We start from the raw sequence: 25657 nt of genomic DNA on the forward strand, positions 1-25657 counted from the left end.
AACATAGAAACCATTTTTTAATATATCCAGTTGTTTTCAATTTCATGTTTCTATAAACACCGTATATAAAAACATTTAGCTAACTTCCTTGAAGTACAAGCATCAACATTAACAGACTTTTCTTCCTTTTTTTTTTTTTTTTTTTCCTTTTTGAAGCAGGCTCCAACATGAAGCTTGAACTCATGACACTGAGATCAAGACCTGAGCTGAGACCAAGAGTCGGACGCTTAACTGACTGAGCTACCCAGGTGTTCTGACATTAACAGATTTTAACATGTACTGTGAAATGAATCTTTGGTGCCAGGATACAATTGGCACCACCAGCCTCAGTCAAGGACAGGCCTAACCTCACTGCAATATCTTCACTCATTATTGTGCCATTTTTTTCTTTTCTAATTTGCTAAATGAACTAAGATCTCACAATTGATTTACAGTTCTTAAATTATAAAACTCAAACATTTGTTATGTTTGAACCCCAATATTAACTGAATATTCAAATTATTTTTCTACTTTTCTCTTAATTTGTTAGCAGTAAAAAATACATTTTATTTACATATATTGAATATATAAAATTGCCAATACTTTTAATAAAAATGGTACTTTATATCATTAAACCTAGTATACCACAAACCTATTTCTCAGCTCCTCATTTGTCAGTCTTACCACTGAAGATGCAAAAAAAGCTTTTATGTTTATGTGATTAAACCTAACAACATTTTTGCTTTGTGATGTCTGCCTTGGTATAATTCTTAAAAATAACTTTTGACCCTACCCCCACTTACATATATATGTGCCAACACTATCTCTTAATACTCTTAGAGTCTTTTATTAAAAATGTAAATCTATAATCCTTCTAGAATTAATATTGGTAATGGCATAAGAATTGAATTTAACTTTTTTCTAAATAGTTAGAAAACTGTCCTTAAACCGTGCCTATAATGACACTTGTATCAAAAAGCTTTAAGAGGGAATAAAATTCCCTAATCACATGTTAAATATCATGATTACATTATATTATGCTATATTATGTCATGTCATGTCATATATTTTAAAAACACCAGTTATTCACTATAAAATGTCTAATTCTGTAAAAGATGCCTAGATACATTCATCATCTAGGAAAATAACATCATGGTTCATAATTACTTTAAAAATTGGGAAATATTTACTACATTTTATAATGAATCTCAGCAGTTCAACTTCACTAATTTATGCAAAATGTATTCTCATTTACAGAATGTGACCATGGGCAAGTCTTCTTCCACTGAGAAGATGTATAACCTAATTATGAAAAAGTTCTATGGAGACAGTTTGGGTTCAAGGTTTTTCTCAAATTAAATTATTATTGTTCGAACTGCTTTGTTGCTTAGTGTTCTAAAGAAAGACACAAAAATAAGCAACTGCTTGCTCACATATATCATTTAAAAAATTTCTGGTCAACAGTTCATACATTATTTTATTTGGAAGGAAAAATTCTCTTAATTACAAACAATTGCTGAATAAGAGAACAATGCTTGATTGTTATTAAATTAGTAAGACATATTATCATCTGACTTTAAAAAGTAATATAGTCTAATTTTCCTGTAAGTTTTGAATGATGCTCATTCTTCATTCCTTATCAATCAAGAAGTGGAAAGCTATAGCCAAAAGAATTATGCATGGACCATTATTTTCTGCTTGCGGTTTAGGACTGTTTCAAGTACATCAGCATTAGCTACTCAAACAGAAATATCTTGTTCTAAGACCAGCACAATGGGGCATCTCTATATGACTGAATTATGTTACTTAAATTAATGTACATTTTGAAATGAACTCTGCAATTCAAATTGTGCTAATAAAATTCCTCCAGTGCATATGTACATACGAAACACCCAGAAAATAAGCTCAATAACTTTATGCAAAGCTATTCGGATGGATATTAGATATTTGTAGGTAGAACATGCAGACGATCAAGTATAATCAGGCATTTAAACAAATAATTTTGAGTTAAAGAAAAAATTATAAAAGTATGGTGCCATTAGATTTAAACAGGCTGTTAGCATGCTTTTCATGGTGTTTTTACTTACGAAATTTCATTAACTTAAGAAAACTAAGCTGAAAGTTTATCAAAATGGAGACATTTAAGAGATCGAGGTGCAACAATGAAATATTGATCTAATGTGATGTGCAAAGTGTTATGAAAAAGAATAAGATACAGAAATGTGATGCTGTTCAGGAAATATATGATTATAATTAATTAATAAACAAGGGATTCCAGTCAAAGACCAGCACTGACTCAGTTCTACCACGTGGTACTATAGAACTGTGGGTGGGGGTATAGAACATGGACAGTTAGCTTTGCGAGGAAGTAGTATCATAAACCCTGTATTTATACAACTGTAAAAATCAGCGCCGCCTTCTTGTTTGTTTTTTTTTTATAATGATCAATGTTTTGATCTCAGAGGGTCACTGGATTTTCCTATGACCTTTCAGTCTTCTTAATTACTATGTGTTCAGAGTAATGCACATTTTTATCCACAGGTGGCAGACCTTTTCAAAATCAACTTCAATCACATTCAGTATTTTGTTTTGGTGGTGGTTTTTGTTGTTGTTGTTGTTGTTCCCCTTAAACTGCAATCTACATTAAAATGTAAGAGTGTGCTGCTCAGAGTTCTCATTAATGTTGTACAATTTAGATGATAGATTTGTCAACAAAGTGGCTCATTCTCAAAGGCCAGTGAACCCTGTCCGGATAAATGCCTTAAAAATTGTATATTGCAGAGTAATCTTTAATTATAAAGAACTCACTTGACAATTTGCAATATATTGGGATTATTTTCCTTTTTCAAGCAATAAAGAGTTTTACTATCTGGATTAGGTGACCAAGGGAAAAAAATGATGGGATTTGATAAATAGTTAAAGCAAAGAGCTTGCTTATTTACAAGTAAGAGAGAAAGGTGACCAAAAGGCATGTACAAATAACATTAGGATCACAAATTATTAACTAGCTAAATGGTTAAAGCAAATAACTATAAATGCAGTGACATTTTAAAACAATGTTAATACAGAAGGAGATAAGCAAAGCAAAAAGAACTGCTATCAGTGGTATAAACTAACCACTATCCTCAATTTACCTCTAAAAACTCTTGGATTCACAACACCTATGTAACATATTTATTTTTGTGGTACCGTTTTTGGTCAATGGAATATAAAATCTGATATTCAATGAAGACTTTTTGTGGGTATTGTTGATATGTGCAAAAGGATATTTTAACATTACAATGTGTTTTAAAATATATAGAGATAAAATAACCATAATTTTATAGTTTGAAGACATTTTACTTCTACTCAATCTAATGGCAACGTCTTAATCCTTCATTACATTTTTTAGAACAAGTACTAGAAAGAATAAATGCTTATTTTACTCTCCTATTATTTCTCATTTCCATTACTTTACAAGCATCTTAAATAATTTTACCTAATTTCAAAGATGTTTCAGTTTAATCTATACTATTTGCAACCATATTTTTCCTTCCGAAAATATAATACATCACTAAAGAAATAAGTAAAACCTATCATAACTATTTGCTGTATTATTTTAACATTTAATTATTATGATTAAATGTACACAATATTTACAGTTTAGCAAATAGTAAGAAAGCATATACCTACAGAACCACCACATAGGACGTTCCTGGCACTCTCCCTTAGAGCCAAAGCTCTCCGTCACCCAAATACTTCCTCCCTCAGCTCAGCCTCTTTCCTTATTCTTAATTAGGATTCCCTGGTTCTTGTAGTAGTATTTTTTTGCTTTTCAATATTTCAGTATTTCTTTGCTCTTCAATATCTCATTGACTATTCTATAAATTTCCATCTTGATGATAATTATTTCCAATTTTTGGCAAATATAAATATTTCTCATGTGAACATTCTTATATATGTTTCCTGATACACATATGTACATATTTCTCTGGGATATCTATCCAGGATTGCTATGCTTGATCAGGGGATATAACTTTCACCTTTATTAGGTCTTATACTCAAAAGTGGTTGCTCCAATTGATAGCCAAAAAAGTACTGTATAAATGGCTGATACTCTAAATCCTTGCTAATGCTTTGACCAGCTAGATTTTAGGTTTCCCCATTCTGAAGTACGTGTAGTGGGATCTTAATCTGTATTTCCTTGAATACTATTGATATTAAGCACTTTTTAATATGTTTGGACACTGGGACATACTATTGTCCATTTGGATTTCTTCTTTTGCCACTTGCCTATTAGATCATATGATTAGATTATATGATTAGATATCATCTGCCTATTAGATTATAGATTAGATTATATGCTACACTGATTTATAGGTTTTTTTTTTAAAGATTTCATTTATTTATTTGACACAGAGAGAGATCAGAAGTAGGCAGAGAGGCAGGCAGAGAGAGAGAGAGATTGAGAAGGAAACAGGCTTCCTGCTGAGCAGAGAGCCCGATGCAGGACTCGATCCCAGGACCCTGAGATCATGACCTGAGCCGAAGGCAGAGGCTTTAACCCACTGAGCCACCCAGGCACCCTGATTTATAGTTTTTAAAAATCTATTCTGATATGATCTTCATCAATGATAATTCTACAATTTTATTCTATCACTCTATGTCCTGTCTTTTCCCTCTTTTTATGGTGCTTTCTGATAAACAATAAAATAATGTAGCCCTTAATGTAAAGAATGAACTCTGGGCAATAAATGATGTGTCCATTATAAATTGTAAAAAAAAAAAAAAAAAAGTACCATTCTGGTAGGATATGTTAATAAATGAGGCTATGAATGCGTTGGGGGGGTACCAGGGGGTATATGAAAACTCTCTGTTCTGTCTTCTCATACTTCTCTGAACCTAAAACTGCTTTGAAAAAAAAAAAAAAGGTTTGTTTAAAAATAATGCAGGATGTGAGCTTTCTTCATTTAAGAGATCCATCTCTACTCCCAAGTCATAAAGCTATTTTCTTAGATTCTCTTGGATTCTTTTTGCCTCTTACACTTAGATTGTGAGCAACTGAAATTGATTTTTGTGTGTGGTGTGATGTAAATTTTGTTTTTTCCGTAGATAATCAATTTTCACAGTACTAGTATTAAAAATTCTACTTTTCTATTGCTTTGAAATACCACCTTTATTGTAAATAAAGAGCCCATATATGCAAGAGTCTGTTTCTGAGTTCTCTAGTTCGTTTTATTTGTTTACTTGTCTACCCCTGACACAATGTTTTTCTCAATTAATAGTTTTATAAAATCAGCAAAGCAAGTATTCCGACCCATTCTTTCTTTTCTAAGAGTGTCTTGACTATCCTTTGTCTTTTTCACTAAAATTAACTTGTCATATTGCCCTGCAGTGCACACGCACGTGCGTACGCACACACACACGCATACACACACACTTTAAAATTATCCAAATAAATAACAACTGGTTGGCTTTTTCTTTGCGATTACACTGTACTTATAAATCAATTTGGCAGTAAGGAGCATCTCTACAATATTGGATCCTTTAGTTCATGAACATCATTTATTTCAGCCTTGAAAATACTTCTTAAAGTTTCACAATTATCCCCATAGAGATGCTACATATCTCTTATTATTAAACATGAGGTAAGGGTGCCTGGGTGGCTCAGTCAGTTAAGCTTAGGTCATGATCCCAGGGTCCTGGGATCAAGCCCACAATGGGTCTCTCTTCCTCCCCCTCTCTCCCTCCCCCTCATTTGTGTGCACTCTCTCTCTCAAGTAAATAAAATCTTTTAAAAAAATGAGGTATAAAGTGATGCTGATATATAGAAATACAGTTGATTTCTTATATTGTATGCATCAAACTTGCTAAGCACTCTTTTTAATTCGTTTTATCTGCCAATATGACAGTTGGTTGTTTCTTTTCCAATAATAACTCTATTTCTTTATCTTGCCTTACTACATTGGCTAGCATCTCCAGAAAAAATGCTAAATAGCAGGAGTGATAGAAAATATCCTTGTCTTGTTCTTGATCACAAAAGGAAATCTTCCAACTTATACTATTATAATTTATATTTGCTATGGGTATTTTATATCACATTAAGGAAACGCTTTCTTATTTTTAGCTTTCTAAAACTTTTAAAAAATCAGAATAGATGTTGAATGTTATTAAATGCTTTTTGTATTAATTGAAATTATAATTTAATACTTTTCTTTAATCTGTATTATATAGATTGTTGGGTTTTTGTTTTTTTTTAATGTGTTAGCAAACCTAGAATTTCTGTAATAAACCAACTTGGTCATGGTTAGTGATCCGTTTTATAATATTTGGTTGATGGTTTTTCCATTTATATTCATGAGAGGAATTTGCCTGTAAATGCTTTTCCTCGTCATACTTTTCAAGTTTGGTATCAAGATTATAATATATTTATAAAGTAAGTTTGTGAAAAAGACTTATGTAAAATTAGACATAATTAGACTTATGTAAAATTAGACTATTTCTTCCTTGAATTTGTCTGTGAAGCTACCTGGGTCTGGAATTTTCTTTATAGGCAGATTTTTGATTACTGAATTAAATTGCTTTAATGGTTATAGAACTATTCAGAACTATTCAGGTTCTCCCTTTCTTTCTTTTTTTTTTTTTTAATTTATTTATTTGACAGAGAGATCACAAGTAGGCAGAGAGGCAGGCAGAGAGAGTTGAGGAAGCAGGCTCCCTGCTGGGCTCGATCCTGGGACCCCGGGACCATGACCTGAGCTGAAGGCAGAGGCTTTAACTCACTGAGCCACCCGGTGCCCCTCTCCCTTTCTTTTTGAGTAAATTTTGTTACATTGTGTTTTTCTTTCTTTTTTTTTTTTTAAAGATTTTATTTATTTATTTGACAGACAGAGATCACAAGTAGGCAGAGAGGCAGACAGAGAGAGAGGGGGAAGCAGGCTCCCTGCAGAGCACAGAGCCCGATGTGGGGCTCGATCCCAGGACACTGGGACCATGACCTGAGCCGAAGGCAGAGGCTTTAACCCACTGAGCCACCCAGGTGCCCCACATTGCGTTTTTCTAGGAACTTGACCGTTCATCCAATTCTTCATATTTACCAATGTGAAGTTGACAACATAAAGTTTGTAATATTCGTTACTGTCTGTTTAATATTTACACAACTGTGATGATGTAGTCTTTGTCATTCTTGATGTTGGTTATTTGCCCTTTATCACTTGCTCTCTTGTTTGGTCTCATCAGAGGACTGGAAAACTTGCTCTTCTTTTGCAACAATCAATTTTTTTTACTTTCTTGGTCCTCTCCATATGACTATTTCCCACTCTATTAATTATGCTCTTGCTTTCATTGACTCTTGATTTTATTACTTTGAGTTTATTCCATTTTGTTTTTGCTTTTTGAAATGCCTCCTTATTTCCATTCTTTATTTTTCTTAGTACATTTATTTAAAATATAATTTTTCCAGGAAGTACTTCCTATAGGCAATCTATACTGGTAACATATAAGAAGTTCTATTTGTTTAGTTTAAAATATTTAAAATTACTATTGTGATTTCTTTGAAATTTTGAAACTTATTTCTAGTTAAACGTTTCTAAAACTTATTTGCAACTTGATTTCTAGTGAAACTGGTATGATTCTAATTCTTTGAAAATGGTTGAGACCTATTTTATGACTCAACATATAGCAATTTTTGTAATTTTTCCATGTCTTCTTCAAAGTAATGTCAGTTTTGCAGTTTATGCAAGGTTCTGTATATACCTATGAGGTCAAGTTTCTTAAACTTGTCTTTCAACTCTATATCCTTACAGATTTTTTCTGTCTACTTTATCAATTACTAAAAGAACTGGGTTAAAATGTTATTGTGGGTTTGCATATATTTCTCCTTACTGCTTTGGCAATTTGTCCTTAATATATTTTGAGATTATGTTATTATGGGCATTTAGATTTTAAATTATGTTATCTTCTTACTGAACTGAAACTTCAGTTATTTACAAAGTGACTATTTCTAGTAATGGTCTGGGCTTTAAAGTCTAAGGTTTACACTGTTCAATCAGTGTAGTTACACCAGTGTCCATGTGATAAATATTTGCAGGGTATAGTGTCTTCTATTATTACTTATATTTTACACACGAGGAATCAGTGGTTAAGGAACAGACTGAACAGTAGACATAAGGATACCATCAGGAACTGAGCTCAATCTGTCTTCAAAGTCTATACTTTCAACACTATAGTTCTCTTATAAATTCCAAAAAGTATAGTCAACTTAGGTTCAGGGGAGAAATGTTTTCACTTTAATTTCTGCAGAGAATTTCTGATGAATTGCTCTGCAATTTAATTTTTCTCTTAGCTTTGAGTTAAATTCTCATTTCTTTAATATTCTCTTAACATTATAATTTTTAAAATCCTTTACCATACAAAAAAGAGACATTTCTTAATCCAGAACTGCAATGGGCAACCTCTCACTCACACACAAGAAAGTTAAGTCTTTAAAACTTTGCTCTTTGCCTTTGAAATAGGCATGATTATCAACAACTGTCAGGAGCTTGCCGCATGCTATTGAACTGCAAAACAGTATCTCAGTCTGCCCTAACCTAAAAGAGGCAGCTGGCTGCAATGTGGTCAAGATTTCTGAGTGACTGCACTGCTCTACTGAGAAGGAAAGCTCACTGCAGCCTGACTTCAGGAAAAAGTCAAAAAGGATGGGTGCGAAGCTGATTCATTTCTCCTTGAATAGACATAGTAGTCTTTGTAACAGGAACACTAAGCAACTTCAGTAAACCTTTTGGAATCCCATACTTCTTGTATTTTCAAATTTTAGTGTGAAGTCATACTTATTATTTAAAAAATTGTGTAAGGCACCTGGGTGGCCCAGGTCATGATCTCAGGGTCCTGGGTTCAAGTCCCAAATCAGGCTCCCTACTCAGCGGGGAGTCTGTTTTTCTCCTTCTACCCCTCCCCCCTGCTCGTGATCTCTTTCTCTCAAATAAATAAAATATTTAAAAATAAATAAGTATAAATAAACAACTGTGTAATCTAGAAAGAAAGTTAAAACTACTCATGATTCCATGATCTAGAGCTAATATTTGATGTATTAACTTTCAGGTATTTTCCCTGTTAATTTTTATGCATTTCTAATATATAAGTAAGTATGTATGTGTTTGTGCACGTATGTGTGTACACACACAAATTTAGAAATACAATGTATCTTTAGTGTGGATTCTGACTTAATATTACATTATGCATAATTCCATATGAGTTTAAAAATTCTTTAAAATATTTTATTGACTATATAATACAAATGTACTCAAATTTATCCAACTACTGTTCCACTGCTGGACAATTTAGTCAATCTCAAATCATTCCCATTATAAAATAATGAAAATGAACAAATATATTTATATCATTTGGTCTCTTCCTTTAATTATTTCATTAAGTTAGATTCCTGGAAGTGAAACTGCCAAATATTGTTTATTGGGCCCTAATATCCAGTCTCTTATTATTCCACTATAATAACTTCCCCAGATTCCTCTCCCAGAATAAAAACTACATTTCCCAGCCTTTTTAAGTACGGCTTTTTTGTATGACTATGTTCTAGCCAGTGGAATGTAAATGGAAGGGCTATGAACACCTTGCAGAAGATTTCCTTAAAGAGAGGGAGCATGATCTTCTCCTAGTAATATTCCCATCCTGTAGCTAGCACATGTACATGATGACTGGAATACCAATTCTGAATATTCTAAAACACTAGGTAAAATCACCTGTTCAGAGTAACAGAGTAAGAGATGAAGGATCTAGGTCCCTGATGACTGTGGAGCCACCCGACCAGCACCAAACTGCTTACACAGGCTTCACACAGAGAAAATATAAATTTCCATCTTTTAAAAAACTCCTTTGGATTACTTGTAACCAAATGTTTTCCAAACTAGTGGAGTGGAAATGTTGCATAGAATGCTTTGGAAACATGTAAGGCTCATACCAGAGATGGGCAAATCACTTCCTGGAAAGTTGAACAAATACAATGCTTTTCCAACAGTATTGAAAGCACCCATCTCCCCATATTCTTGTTACAACATTATCATTCCAAACTGCTTTTTACTGGTTGGATAGTAACCATAACCCTGCATTTCTTTTATTAGTATACTCTATTAGAATTACTTTCCTCAATATTTGTTCTTATAGTTTATCTTTATAAATTAAGATGTTAGTGCCTTCTTATAATAATAGCTCTTTACATGTGATGTTGGCCATATTTACTAGAAGTGGCCCCAGATTTACATTTGCCTTTTAATGGTATTGATATTGGTTTTCACTTGTAAAACTACATAAGTTTCATATTTGCAATAATCCATTTGTGACTTACTCCACTTCTGTTAAAATAAAAATCCATTAATCACAATGTTTTCTTCCATGTTTTATTATTTCATTTGTCCCTGAATATATGAAGTCTTGTTTATAAATACTTTAAGGATATAATTTAGGTTTTAACAATTTTTAAAGAAGGCAACAGCAACGATTGATTCTAAAGGTTTTCACAATTAAACTTACATCTTGAAGTTCTAGAAACGTAAATTATAAGACCATAAGAGTGGATTAATGAATAAATAAATTTTAGTTCACTATTCAGAAAGACCATTTTCCGTAATTCTTTTTAGGAATAAACAGAATTCCCTTTCCATCTTACTAGTGATAAACTTCTAAACAAAGGATCCCTTACCTCCAAACTTTTCTGCTGTCACGTACATGAAAGTTAGTCAACCACTAGAATATAGGAGGATTTTCAAGTCTAGGTCTGTGGTCAAACTTTCAGTTCCTATTCCCAGAGTATAACTTTTTTTGAAAAGACAAACAAGCATTTCATAAATGCACTCACAGACGGATGCCCACTAAAATTTCTGCTAAGCACATTGGAAAATATCTGTTTGGTCTGAGCAATATTACATTTTTGTACATGTTTACAAAAATATACCCCGGATACTTAATAGCCTATGGAAGTTTTTGTAAAATATGTGACCTACCTATTGTGACCAAAGTAGTTCTTTTGCAACAATGACAAAAAAGCAGGAACAAATGTTTTAAAAAACATTTTTCAATGGAGAAAAAAAGCTTTCACAACTTCAAGAAAAGTGTATCTCATTAAGAAAACAAAAATAAAAGAAATGTTGCTATCATCTGCCAGTTTAGAGACATTACCTTCATAATGAGTTTCCAAATTATAATTACAAATCTAGTTGTCATCTGAATATAAAAGACTATATAGTATAGTTTAATATGCATATGTCATATATTTTACTTATAAATTAAAAATAAGAGAAGACATATAAACTTTCATTTTTGTAAAGCAGCAAATGTAGTAATTGATTTTTCAAAGGTGTATATTAATGTATTTTATGAATATACCTTTTTCCTACCCAGTGCAGTGCCAAAATTCTCTGTTCAGCTTTCAGAATCTTGTAAACGGATTCACAGAGGAATTGTGTCATCAGCAAGAGGAGTGCTAGAAAAAATAAAAGTAGACCATTAACAGCACATTTTAGTAAATGTATTGACATAGGACTTTTGTTCTTTTTTGTTTTTGTTTTTGTTTTGTTTTGTTTTTTTATTTTTAACATAGGACTTTTGGAAGCAGGATTTTCAAAGATTTTTTTTCCAAAGTTTTCAAAATAAATTTCTATATGTAAATTTACATAAATGTACAAAATATATATAAATACAATAAAGTTATTTTTTATAGGAAAAGAGGCATTAATTTGGCCCTTTAATGCTACCAGAATTAATCTAAAAACATATGCACATATAAATTACATTACATGCATATATGTATATATATTAATCCCCTCAGAAGTTGTTCATTCTGTCTAATTTTCATGTAAAAATCGTGCAGATGCTATAGGACAGGCAACATTAAGATAAATTTTTAGTTCTTGGAATGATTTATGAGAAATCTTCAGGTGTCCTCATAGATCCTTTCCTTGATTCCTCTCAAACACCTGACAGCATCTGTCAGCACGGTAACATCTTAGTGGGAGTCATTCAGCTATGTCTACATTCACAATTTTCACTATATGTCTCTAGGACTGTGCTACTTAGCTCAACTTCAGAAATACTGTTCTTGCCACTTTCATGAGTACACAAAAGCTCTGGCCTGTTTCCCCAGGCTGGACAGAAATGGCCTCTGCTACTCAGCTGAAATTCCTAGGTGTCAGACTTCTGAAAGCAGGGAACCCATACATGGTGGTCTAGCCATAGCCTGGGTCCCAGACCAGTTTATTCAGTATTAGTTCAATCAAGGGAGAGTTGGATAATGCTTCTGTGTTCATTCTTACTACGCCATTGATTATTCAGTTTTCATGACAAGATTTATGGCATTTGAGTAGTTGGTATCTGTCTGGAGCATGATGGGTAGGAAGGGATGTTACTTCACTCCAGTATCAGAACTTCTGCTAATAAACACAGAAATCCAAAAGTCACCACACTGATGGCTTCACATTATTGGGGTACTTGGGTGGCTCAGTTGATTAAGCCTCTGACTCGATTTCAGCTCAGGTCATATTATCAGTTTTCTGCATGTAGCTCTGCACTCAGTGTGGAGCCTGCTTGAGATTCTCCCCCTCTCTCTCTCTAACACACAATCCTCCTTTGCCCCTCCTCCTGCTCTCTCTCTTTCTCTTAAAAAAAAAAAAAGGCTCCACATTATTTCATTAGTTTGCTAATTATCCCATTGGAGAGTATTCTAAAATGAAAAAAGTTATTAAAAATTTTGAACATCAGAAATTATACTGCTGGGGCACCTGGGTGGCTCAGTGGTTTAAGCGTCTGCCTTCAGCTCAGGTCATGATCCCAGGGTCCTGGGATCGGAGCCCCGCATCGGGCTCTCTGCTCAGCAGGGAACCTGCTTCCTCCTCTCTCACTCTGCCTGCCTCTCTGCCTACCTGTGATCTCTGTCAAATAAATAAATAAAATCTTAAAAAAAAAAAAGAAATTATACTGCTGCAGTAAAGCAAAGGTTGTCTATACATAGTCTGCTAATTTAAAAAAAAAATCCTTTTCATTAAAAATGTTACTAAAAAAGTACCCTACACTCTACATTTTTTCAATTAAGTGAAATGTCACATCTGACCAAATAAAGAGACCACACAGAATTTACTTAAGAATGAAAGAGAAATTTTGTCATAACCTGTATGTTGGCAACACAGAATATACAGGTGGTAATTTTACCCACAAGAGGGAGCCTGTATTTTTACATTTTTGTCATAGAATTTGAAAAACTTGAATTAAAATATAAAATTCTAAAAATGTTTATTGATACCATATTCTTTATGTCAGGTCAATTTTTAAGAAAGTCAAACTTTGGTTGGCATAATTTTATTCAACCTTAACATACAGTACATCAGATAATTGGAAGTATAATTAGAATTTTTATAAATTTCCTACCTATATATATTTTTTTCATATATAAGAAGGAAAATGTAAATGCCAAAGGAAGCCTAAGAGAAAATTCCTTTTAGGTGGTAGTAACATTAGTTGGGATAAATTGCTAGAATTATTACGAGTGCTCTGGACATAGAAGTAAAATGTTATTTCAGTCATCCTTTTGACAGAAAAGAAGCTTGTGTAAACCAATAATTTTCTATGCATTTGTAGAATCCATTAATCACAATGTTTTCTTCCATATTTTATTATTTCATTTGTCCCTGAATATATGAAGTCTTATTTATAAATACTTTAAGGATATAATTTAGATTTTAACAATTTTTATTTTTATTATTTTTTTTAAATTTTATTTATTTATTTGACAGAGAGAAATCACAAGTAAGCAGAGAGGCAGGCAGAGAGAGAGGAGGAAGCAGGCTCCCCGCTGAGCAGAAAGCCCGATGTGGGGCTCGAACCCAGGACCTGGGATCATGACCTGAGCCGAAGGCAGCGGCTTAACCCACTGAGCCACCCAGGCGCCCCAGATTTTAACAATTTTTAAAGAAGGTAACAGCAACGATTGATTCTAAAGGTTTTCACAATTAAACTTATATCTTGAAGTTCTAGAAAAATTACTGTGATGACCATTCTCACTAATATTACTTAAAACTTGCTTAAGAAAGGATATAACTGGCATAATACTATAATGAACTCTCTTTTCTCAGAGTTGAGAATAAAAATTTTTTCTTTAAAAAAAAGTAAGCTTTATTCCTCATAGTTTAGGATCTCCCTAAACAGTATCATAAATTACTATGACTTTCCAAATAAATATGCTCTAGGTTTTGTAAAAACAAAACACAATCATCATCTTAAAAACTACCTTATAAAAACAAACTAGAGCAACTCTTACCAACCCAGAGTGCTCTGCTCTATCACATTTGGAGACAGTAATAATCCAGCTGAAATTTGTTTTATGATCCCTCATAGAGTGCAAGGAAGACAGAGGACAAACTGCCCCTCTCCTCTAGAGCCCTCAGCTACTCCACCATGTTAAATAATGCGGCAGGGAGTCAAAGAAGAAGGGGTTAATCACTGCTGTTGTGCTTCCTTCTGGAATTCCAACCTATCCATTAAATCACTGTTTTTTCTCCCACTAGGGACTGTGAATCTAATGGACCTAAAATCAATACCTTATAAATGACATAAAAAATATATTCATTTTATGGACTAACGTACCCTAGTGTCTGAATCTTATTTACACCCTCTACTTTAAAAAGGACCAACAGACCCATTTCTGCCGGTAAAGGGTTCCTCAGTCACTCCGGTGATGTGCAGCAGAATGCAATGTCATAGGAAAGTGCAGCAGGAGGGAAAGATTGGTGGTTGCAGATCTGCTCTTGTAGAAACTTTAAACCTGGTGGGCGTGCTTGTGTTAAGAAACACAACCAGGGAGGAGCCCGCGCAGGTTGCTCCCTAGAGTTCACTGTGCTCTGAGGTGCGTGGGCAGGCCTCCTCTGTTCCGTTATCATGTTTCTAAACTTACATAAAATTTTGAGAGCATCAAATATTACATAATATTGAAAAAACAAACAAATGTAACTTCCATTTAACAGTGAATTCTATAATGATTGAAAAAAAATGGATAAAAAATCCTGAAAGGCAGAAATGCTCATAATAGACCAAAGAGATATTAGCCAAGTAAACGTAGTATGAGATTACACATTAAAGCACTGTCATAGACCAGCTCGTAGGCATTTCCTCTATCAGAATCAGCAGAAAAACCACCATAAAAAGATACATGACTATCTGCTGGGTTTTTTTAATGTATTAAGAACACACACACACACACACACACCCATGAGGTTTTATATTTATAGAATAGTCTTTAATGCAAAGGACCCACATACTTGCTTCAAATGCCCTTCTTATCAATTACAAAGTATCATGTTTAGCTTAACAACAAAAAAACCCCTCAATTTACAATCTGTTAGTAACTTTATATAGGGATAGCTCCTTCTACTTATAGTATTTTTAAAACATCAAATACAGAACAACCCTGAAAAACACAAAATTATCTGCAGTGCAAAGATAAAAGTATGGCCAAAAAAAGGAATAAGAAAGCTAAAAACTAAAGGAAGATCTATTTTCCTGAAAACAACAACAACAAAAAACATCATTTGACTTGCTCTTTGTTTCAATGGGTACAAATCAAAATAGAAAGTAATGAACAGGAAAAGCAAATTGAAAACAGACACTTTTTGAGATAATTCTAGCAACAGGTCAGCCTGAGATTCCCTGTTCGGTTTTACTGGCTTAAAATCCATATAGTTATAAAATTACAGATTGAAATTTTAAAAAGAAAAAAAAAAAAAAAACTGTTGTTCTTTATTCCAATTGCCAACCAGAGCCATTTATCCCCTATTAGATAAAGTATAATAGACTCTACCGAAAGGGTCATTGGCCTTCCATTTAATGATATTGCCAGGCCCAATCTGCATTTTCCCGGCAACGTCCCTCAACACGGAATAAATGGCTGATCTCTTCACAATAACAGCTGATTTCTATTTATTAAGCTAAAAAGGTCACCATTTTCTACGGCTGGGCCGCCCTGCACTATTGATAATTTTATGCATAAACAAATGGCAAATTTGTGCCACATAAATATGCATTAGCAATTACTTTTTCCTCAGGCAACGCTCACCGCATGCAAATGTGTACCTCGAAGGGCCTGGTAGCTTTTGTTTTAGCTCTTGAACAGTGAAACAAAAGAGCACAATAAACAATTTTAAAATTGCCAATCAATAAGCAATGCAAATGCAAAGGTAAATGGCAAGAAACTTGCTTAGAAACAACAAAACAAAAAGTGAGATGGAGCAGGCTTGGTGGAAGGATTTTCTTTTTTATATTATTTCATTTCTTTCCCTTCCATAATGAAAAGGCTAAAGTACTCTTGACACAGAACAGCTAGAGAAGCTGGTGCTGAAGCAGATGCCAGATGGGGAAAGTGGAAAATATACACATGTTGAGTAAACACACACACACACACATACACCCCAAAAGGGGATATGGGAAAAACTGTGTTCCACTGTGATTTCAAAAGCATCACCTATTCAAATTTCTGATTTTTCAATTTCAGAGATTCAGAGAATTTTAAAACTGGGAGGAGCTACAGAGATACACTGCCAAATCTTAATTCCACTGTACTGGGTTATGCTGTTTCCTAATACCATCTTCCTCAGACAAAGGGAATATATATGATCAATAAGTAGGATTTTTTAGGAATGTGAGAAAAAGTAATAAATGAGGAATACATAAACGAGAGAGAGAGAGAGAGAGAGAGCAAAATATCTACATGTCCTGTAGATGTTTAGGATTAAAAAAAAAACCAACTATCCAATCTCAGAATAATTCAAGACTAGTATCAGGGCATCAGGATAGAGAGATAAGGGGTTAATAAGGTGAGCGGTAACAAGTGTATGAAAGCCTAGGAAGAAAAAGAAGTATTACCTAATTTGAATATGAAAACAAATGATAACTCAAAAAAAGTTGGTATTTTTTAATAAAAAAATGAACTTCAATAAGTTTTTTGTTTTTTGTTTTTTGTTTTTTTTTTAGTGCTATCTATCAGGCACTGTTCTGAGTGCTTTACACACTTAGATCCACTAGGCTTGACCGTCCCAGAAACTTCTGTAGGTTAGTACATTTCATAGCATGCAGTATCAAACAGAAAAGTTAGAAAACCTGACCAGTTACTCAAGGCAGTGCTAGATCTGGGCTTTGGACCCAGTCTGAGGCCAGCACCTGCAACTTCACTACTGTTTAAGACTGCCATCTGTTCCTTAAAACCCATCCATTATGACCTGATTGGAAATCACTTTTCCAATGTACAGGGGGCCCTGCTTTGTATAAATAAGTCAAATTGTATTTTAAAGATCTAAAATCAGGACTTATGTAAGTTTCCTTAACCTAGTTGTTAAAATACCTTAGCTTCTATAAAATGTGCAATTTGTATATTAGTATGAAGGCACATTAATACATGTACACTGAGAACATGCCATTGTCTTAATCATTTGGGGACAGAAGCACACTTTCTGATCCCCATCTTGATCTTTCTATAATTAAAGGTTTTAGTATTATACAGCAGATTAACTCATATTAATAAGAAAGTAGTAAGGGTAAATAAATATTCTTGGCCTAAATGCAAATAGGAAACATGAACATCTAAAGTTAGCATGTAGCTTTGTTCTGCTCCGAGCCAAGCTATTCTTCAAGGGATACTAAAAGTCAAAATTCTTTTTTTTTTTTTTTAAAGATTTTATTTATTTATTTGACAGAGAGAGATCACAAGTAGATGGAGAGGCAGGCAGAGAGAGAGAGAGAGGGAAGCAGGCTCCCTGCTGAGCAGAGAGCCCGATGCGGGCCTCGATCCCAGGACCCTGAGATCATGACCTGAGCCGAAGGCAGCGGCTTAACCCACTGAGCCACCCAGGCGCCCTAAAAGTCAAAATTCTTTAGAGAAGACCATGAAACTTCTCCTGGCAATACTGCCCCCCTGATTATATCAGAGTTGGAAGATCAGGTCTGTTGCTAGCACAATGAGTGCCTTTGTGTAAATAAGAGACAGATGCCCCCTTAGGTGGGCCATTCAGAAAATACATTACCTACACAACCATACAGCAGGCCCCAAAAGAAACTTTATAGTTTTCTTCGTTAGAAAAGTGTTATTTCTAGTATTAAAACCCAGCTTGTTTAGAAATTTTTTGAGAACCAAGTACCCACTTATTAACACAAAATCAGTACAGATAGATCCCAATATGATAGTAATATCTTATATGTTAATTCTAGTAACTACATAACTAGTTTACTCCCATTTTTCTTTGTTTAGTTTTAATTTTCAGTCTTCATGGCTGAACATATAAAAACTTGAGTATGATTTTTCTTATATCCAATACATGCAAAAAATGTGTGCCAAAGAACCTTACTATATAATAAGTCAAAGTTTTAATCATCATCATTTTCCTTTACCCCTCTATACAAGGGAAAGATTTCAACTGGGATGTTATATGGACAGCACAGTATCCAAAGGCTCAGTGTGGCAGAGGTTGGGTCTAATAATCAAACTATGTGTCCCAATCCCACTTTCAGAGCGACAAAAAAAGTTAAGTTTAGATAGAGGATATATTTGAGGGGTTCAGAAAACCAAATGAGCAGCAGGCAGTTCTAGCTAGAACTCTGTGTGGATGGCAGCAAGAAAGTCATTGCCTCATCTGTCCTGGGTGAGGGTCTACCAGTCTCTTTGCTTTAGATCCTTTCTTTGTCTGTCTCCTGCCCTATTGATCTGGACTTGGGCTATCCTCGGTGGCACAAGTTTCTCAGACTCCCCTGGCAGTTGGCTTCCAGGTGAGTTCAGCTACTGGAAAGAGACTGGAACCTGATGGTGGGGGCCGGGTGAGACACCATGGTGCACATGTACATGGGCGCATGTGTGCATGAGGGTATGTGTGGAGGTGAGCACCTTGGGCTCACTCTATCCTTTATTTACTTTTTTTTTTTAAAGATTTTATTTATTTATTTGACAGACAGAGATCACAAGTAGGCAGAGAGGCAAGCAGAGAGAGAGAGAGAGAGAGAGAGAGGAGGAAGCAGGCTCCCCGCTGAGCAGAGAGCCCGATGCGGGCCCGATCCCAGGACCCTGGGATCATGACCTGAGCCGAAGGCAGAGGCTTTAACCCACCGAGCCACCCAGGTGCCCCTCCTTTATTTACTTTTTAAAAAACATGTTATTATAGACACTTACATATTCAAAATAGAGACATGAGGAAAACAAACCACCATCACCCATCTTCAAGTTTCAACATCTATCGACTTTCTGCTGTTTGAAGTTCTTCCCCTCTTTCTCTGTTTTACCAGGTATCTTGGGCAGAAATGCCATCTCCACCTGGCCCCACGTCCTGCCAGACAGGTCCCCATGCTTTCAGCCTCCCTCCAGCAACCTGGGGAACCCTGCCTCCTATTTTTGTCTCCAGCATAAGGGTGGCAGTAACTTCTTGCTGAACTCCAGGTTGCTTTTACAGTTTATCATGGTAAGTGTGTAACAGTTTTTCAACATTACATGCCCCTTTTTAAAATAATCACAGTGGTTCCTGTCTTCTTGCTTGGACCCTGACCATAGAGAGTGCTGACTTTATTTTGCTTTTTATCACCTACTGGCAGAACCATTATTTATCCTTTATTCATAGTGCCCTTGAAGCAGGTCAAGACCACCTAAAGTATAGGACCTTGTCAATAGCATGCTGGTCCAATATTCACCATGCCTGAAGTGTATGGCCCTATATGTAATATTCATGATATATTCATGTACCAGACAAGCTACTCGTATTCCATATTGTTTGTCAATTAATATTGATATCCTGTTCTTTCATTGACTTGTCTGAATCTATGGACCAATGAAAACAACAGAGACCTACTACTGGTCCTAGAAATTCCACCCACTGCCTAACATCATGGGAACCTGGCTAGGCTATTGTAAGGATGTAGCTCAATCTGTCATGAAAATACATTTTTCCAATGGTAGATGGCAGAGACTAGTTAACCAAGTGTATGTCTTAGACAAGATATGTTTAACATACAGGCATTTGTTTATTCATAACAAAACACGACCTTTTGATGTTAGGAATGAAGATAAATGTGTGTGTGCATGCACACAAACACACACACACCATAAAAATGACTGATGTTAGATGGCTCTTACAAAATTACACTTTGAAAAATTATGGGACTATGAATCAAACATATAGATTAAATTTCTCTGAAACAGACATGTGCTTAATAATTAATGGGAAAGGATACAAATAATATTTATGATTTTAACTTACCCCAAACACTTGAATAATTATGTAGTAATCATTTAACTCGATGAAGATATACTTATCAAATGTGAACTCTAATCTGTGAGGAAATTTTAAAATATATAAAGAGATCTTAAAATTGAAATGATGGACTTTAATCAAGCTGCACTTTAACCTACTTTAATATAAAGTCTTGTTTGAAAACTATCCAGACCAAAGAAAGTGTATAATACTTTGTAATTTTTAGTGGCAGCAATCTGGAGGCAAGCAAAGAATAAGAGGTGACAGTGGGAAAAAGAGAAAACACAGTTAATAAGTGCAGAGTGCCCAAATCAAAACTGGGTAAAGACAGTGACCAAGGGTAAGATGATGATTTCAAATATTGGTTCAGACCTGGTTTCTGTCCTAGAGGTAGGGGACTGTATAAGGACTCCACACCCAGGAAAAAGTCAACCAGAAATACAATGGCTATGACAGGGGTGTGAAGTCAGTTAGGAGATGATACATTCAGGCCAAAAGATCAAATTTAGGAGTAGGAGAGGGGGTTGATCCTTAATTACAAAAAGGGATTTGAAGGGTTACCATTTACAGGATATAATGTCTCATAGTCCACACAGAAGAACAAGGTGTTGTTTTTGAGTTTTAGTTTCTCAGCAGGGTAATGGAGAAGTAGATTTCAGTGCCTTGTGAAAAATGACTTTTTAAAAAAGAATGATCTAACAGTGGAATTAGTTGGAGCAAAGCCAAATAAATGATGTAGGACTGAAGCTGGGGCTTTGGATTCAGACAGAATGGGTCACTTTCTGGCTTTGCTACTTACTACCCAAGTGATCTTGGACACAGCTGCATAGTTTGTGTAGCCTTCAGTTTTCTCATCTTTAAAATCTTCCAAATATATTCTATACCGAAGAAAGGTAGAAGATCAAGCAGAGACTGCAGGGCCATCTGTCAGAGGTCCAAGAACAGGATTTCTGAACTAAATAGTACATTGGGTCATGTAGCTTTGAAGATCCATTTTAATCTGAGACTAAATTACTCTATTTCTCAAGGATCAGGCATATATTTTTATTCAATTCCAGGCAAGGAAGGCCAGCACTAAATATTTAATAGGGGAAAAAGATTGTGGCAATTCTACATTATTTAAAAGGTTTAGCACCAGGTAAAGGAGATTCATTTTTGACCAAAAAAGATAAAGCTATTACATAAAATATAAAGCTATTACAAAAAAACTCACAACTGATTTTTAGTTAATAAAAGGCATAAAACATCATAAATCAGATACAAGGTAACAAATCAGCAATATCTCTTTTTTAACAAATTTACACCATTCACTTTATTTTCTCCTTTTTAAAGTCTCTAGTTACTTAATTTATAGATACTCCTTGGTTACTGAGGAAACATAAACAAAGTACTTATGGTTTTTGAACACTGAGTGCTGCTTCCTGGCTGCTGTCAGCCAAGTCTTTCCACTACTCCTTCAACCGTGCCTTCTGTCCCAGCCCCTCAGCACATGGCAACCAAGAACACAGAAAAGTGAGCTAAGCAGGACTAAAGGGCATCTTCAAAAAAAGTGATTCTCAAATCCTTTTTTGCAATGCCCTGAGGTTCCTCTGGTTATTTCAAGGAATGTTCTAAAATTTGAGAAATTCTTAAAAAAAATAATTTGTATCCTTCTTATCCTAATAATTAGGGAGATCTTGACCCTTTACAAGGCATTTTTACTTACACTATCTGATTTGATTCTCACAGCAGTTCTCCAAGGTAGGTATGACAGGGGATGCTCTCTCTTACAGATGAAAAACAAACTCAGACAAATTATGACTTGACCTCAAATCACAAAAGGACAAAGCAGCAGAAAAAGGCAAGAACCCAAGTCCAGTCTTCTTTCCTGTCCACCATGCTCTGGAACAGATCACACGCAGTACTTTAGGAACTGGCAGAGAGGTCATATGGAAATCCCTCAAACTATGGAAGCCTAAATTTATTTCTGAAGCTGTGAATGTTCATCAGGCTTATGTGATACTCTCTATTTACCTTCTCTTTCATTGATTGAACATTCTCACTTTTAAAAATGGGACTAGCACAGTGGTTCTCCACGGAGGGTGATTCTGCCCACTACCCCTAGGGAACATTCTGCATTGCACTGCCATTTTTAATTGTGACCCTAGTGGGGGGTGGGGGTGGGGGGGTAGGGTGGCTACTACTGGCATCTAAAGGGTTGATCCTACAGTGCACACACTATCTCCCTACAATGAAGAATTATCCAGCCCAAAATATAAATAATGTTGAGGTTGAGAAACCCTGGATTAGCAGTATTTTTATTTAAGCCATCTGTTTTTGTCTCTTATTTTTGTTACATAATCATAATAATGCTTTCAGAACGTAACATTTGCTGAGCACTAATGACTGGTTTGGCACAAGGCTATAAGCTCTTGGGTAGTCACTAATTCCACAAAATGCCCTGTGCCTTAATCTTTGCTGTTTGACAATACATTGAACAGTGGTTCAAGTGACAGAGGTCACCATTACTGAGATAAATGGATCATAAAATAATTTGCCATGGTATTTATAACACTTTGCTTATAAGAATGTTGAAAATACAGTGATGCAAATGGGGAAAGTCAGAAGCATACATTTTGACAAGATGAAACGAAAATGGAAATTTATTTGAGTTAAGGGAATAATCTTCGACTTTCCTGTTATATATAGCATACACCAAAAACTCACCAACAATGCATTTCCAATCTTAAAAATGAATCTGGTTATCTTTGTATGTGGCAAATTATTTTAATAAGCATTATAATAATTAGTAATGTCCTCTTTAGAGAAAAAGCTATCAATTTTTGTCCTTACCCTGTTCACATTCTTCACTAAAGCCAGAGTTCTCAATTCTATTTCCTATTGGAAATAGGTTCAGGGTGCCATCTCTGGACTGAGTTCTGTCCCTTTTTTTTTTTTTTTTTTTTTTTGGTAAGCTCTATGCCCAACATGGGGCTTGAACTCATGACCCGGAGATCAAGAGTTGCATGCTCTCCTGACTGAGCCAGCCATGTGCCCCAAGTTCCATTCTTAATTAGAGCCAAATAAAAGACCTGATTCTGTGGTAGCAAATTCCTTCCAACACAAAAATGCCACATGCTATCTCCTATGTGATATCTTGCTTCCTTACTCTTTACCTTTTGATGTTCTCAAATATGTTATCACTCTGAATAATGAATTAGGAATTTAGAGACTTAAACATTTTTTAGTTCACATACCCCTTTAAGGAATCTGATAAAAGTTGCAAATCCACTCTGTAGAAATACAAATTTCCATGTTTGAGAGACCATTCCCTGTAGGTCTCTGTCTCTTGTGTTCTTTTATGAATGAAGGCACCAAGTGCCTTTCTTTGGGGCTACCTTTTCAAGGATATTTATACAGAGAAAGTCAAAGGTAGTGTCTCCCTCCAGAACTAGCGTAGGTATGTTTACTGTCCAGTGTAATGAAGATAATGTCTCATTTAGTGGCAAAGGTTAGGCATGCTTGCCACCTGATATAAAAGAGTCAGGTTCCTTAAGTTCAGGTTATCCACCCCCCCACCAAGTGTAGGTATCCCCAGGCTGTCTTTGAATCACCATATGGGAATTAAGTCTTAAAGAACTGGTACAAATGCTAATTTTCTGGCTACCAGAATTGCTGTGAGCGATGAACTGTACTTTGTCACTAATCCAAGGTCTTCTGTCTTCTATCAGCATCCATGAAACGTGGCAGGTAAACTGATGTACTAGCTTGCAAATAGGGTAAAAATCTCAAGCCCTTCACAGTTCTTAATGCACACAAATAATAAACATTTTTAACAGATGGCCATCCTGTCCCCATATCCAAAATCAGAAGGCTAAAAGTATCATTTTATTTCTTAGTCAGTAAACAGAATGGAATGATCATAGATTCTAATATGTGAAAGAACCTTAAGAATCATACAACACGGGGCACCTGGGTGGCTCAGTGGGTTAAGCCGCTGCCTTCGGCTCAGGTCATGATCTCAGGGTCCTGGGATCGAGTCCCGCATCGGGCTCTTTGCTCAGCGGGGAGCCTGCTTCCCTCTCTCTCTCTCTCTCTCTCTCTCTCTCTGCCTGCCTCTCCATCTACTTGTGATCTCTCTCTGTCAAATAAATAAATAAAAATCTAAAAAAAAAAAAAAAAGAATCATACAACACGTGTATTTTGTTTTAGCAATAATAGTAGTAATAGCATTAACTGAGCGCTTTCTACATGCCAGGCACTTTGGACAGGCTTAAAAAATAACACTTCAGTTTATTCTGATAATAACACTGATGAGGCAGCCATTATTATCCTCATTCTACAGAAGGAAACAAAGCTCTAGGTAAATTAAGGAATTTGGTCAAATGTACATAATCAATCAATGTTGGAACCAAGATCTAGGATATGAACTTGGCTTGTGTTCTTAGTCACCTTTCTTTTCTGAGTCCCACTCTGAGCTACATGGTGGTGGCAAAAAGACATGACCTTTGCCCTAAGAGGCACAGGCCTTAAAGAGAGAGAAATTAATAACCAGACAGCTATAACAGAATGCCTTAAGGGCTTGGAGGGAGTATGCACAAAGAAGTCACCCAGCTCCTATAGAAGTGAGCAACAGTTTCCCAAACAAAAGAATGACTGAGATAAATCCTGAAGGAAAGTTAAGAGTAGGCCAGGTGAAAAAGTAGGAGTAATCCATTTCTTGTTTTCTCTGTGAGGAAACAGAGGCTCAGATGCAAAGCCAAAGTCATACAGATGCTTTGAAAAACAGGATTGCGGTCTGATGGCTTATGAAAGTTCACTATCTTTTGCTGTCCTCAAAGATTATTTCTCACTTTTTATCAGGAAGTAAGCAATGCTCAGGATTATCTACTTTTTATGCTGTTGTTATTCCTCTTTTATTATTTTTCAAAATATGAAGTCACTAGGCATTGGGCATTCAAGGAAATAATATATGAACATAGTGTAATAAGAGTATCTCCTTGCTAAAATGGGCATAAAACATCACAAAGTGTTCAAAGGGTTAATAAATCACTTGGAAATTTAAATGTCATTTTCTATTAGATTTTATTGAAGGACTTATCATGATTATAGACAAAGTTCCAACAAGGTCAACATCAGTGTTCCAAAGACATGAGCAGGTAAGCTAAAGAGAGATCAAATAAATTGTTTAAATGTTACGGCATAGGTAGTTCTCACGAATGTCTCTGCAACCAGTCTAACTTCCATTAACATTGTTAGAAACTCTCTGATACGAAGAAAATTACTATAACTTCAGATATTACTCTAAGGGGCTATTGCTGTAGAATAGAAATGAAGAGATGTAGATAATCTGCTAATGTTCATCTTATTCACATAAAGTGTGTGTATAGGAACAGAAAACAGAAGCAAGAAATGCAAGAAAATCATGCTCAATCAAAGATTTG

General features: G+C 35.1%; 1 protein-coding gene across 1 annotated transcript in view; it reads right to left on the reverse strand.

Annotated features, from left to right (window-relative positions):
- Window positions 1-25657, reverse strand: part of SOX5 (SRY-box transcription factor 5) — a 981725-nt gene that overhangs the window by 725842 nt on the left and 230226 nt on the right. The window contains 1 exon segment of the mRNA XM_047740105.1: window positions 11353-11449. Coding sequence (XP_047596061.1) covers window positions 11353-11435 — 83 coding nt within the window. The 5' untranslated portion in view covers window positions 11436-11449.

This window comes from Lutra lutra, chromosome 8 (genome assembly GCF_902655055.1).
Source record: "Lutra lutra chromosome 8, mLutLut1.2, whole genome shotgun sequence".
Taxonomy (NCBI): domain Eukaryota; kingdom Metazoa; phylum Chordata; class Mammalia; order Carnivora; family Mustelidae; genus Lutra; species Lutra lutra.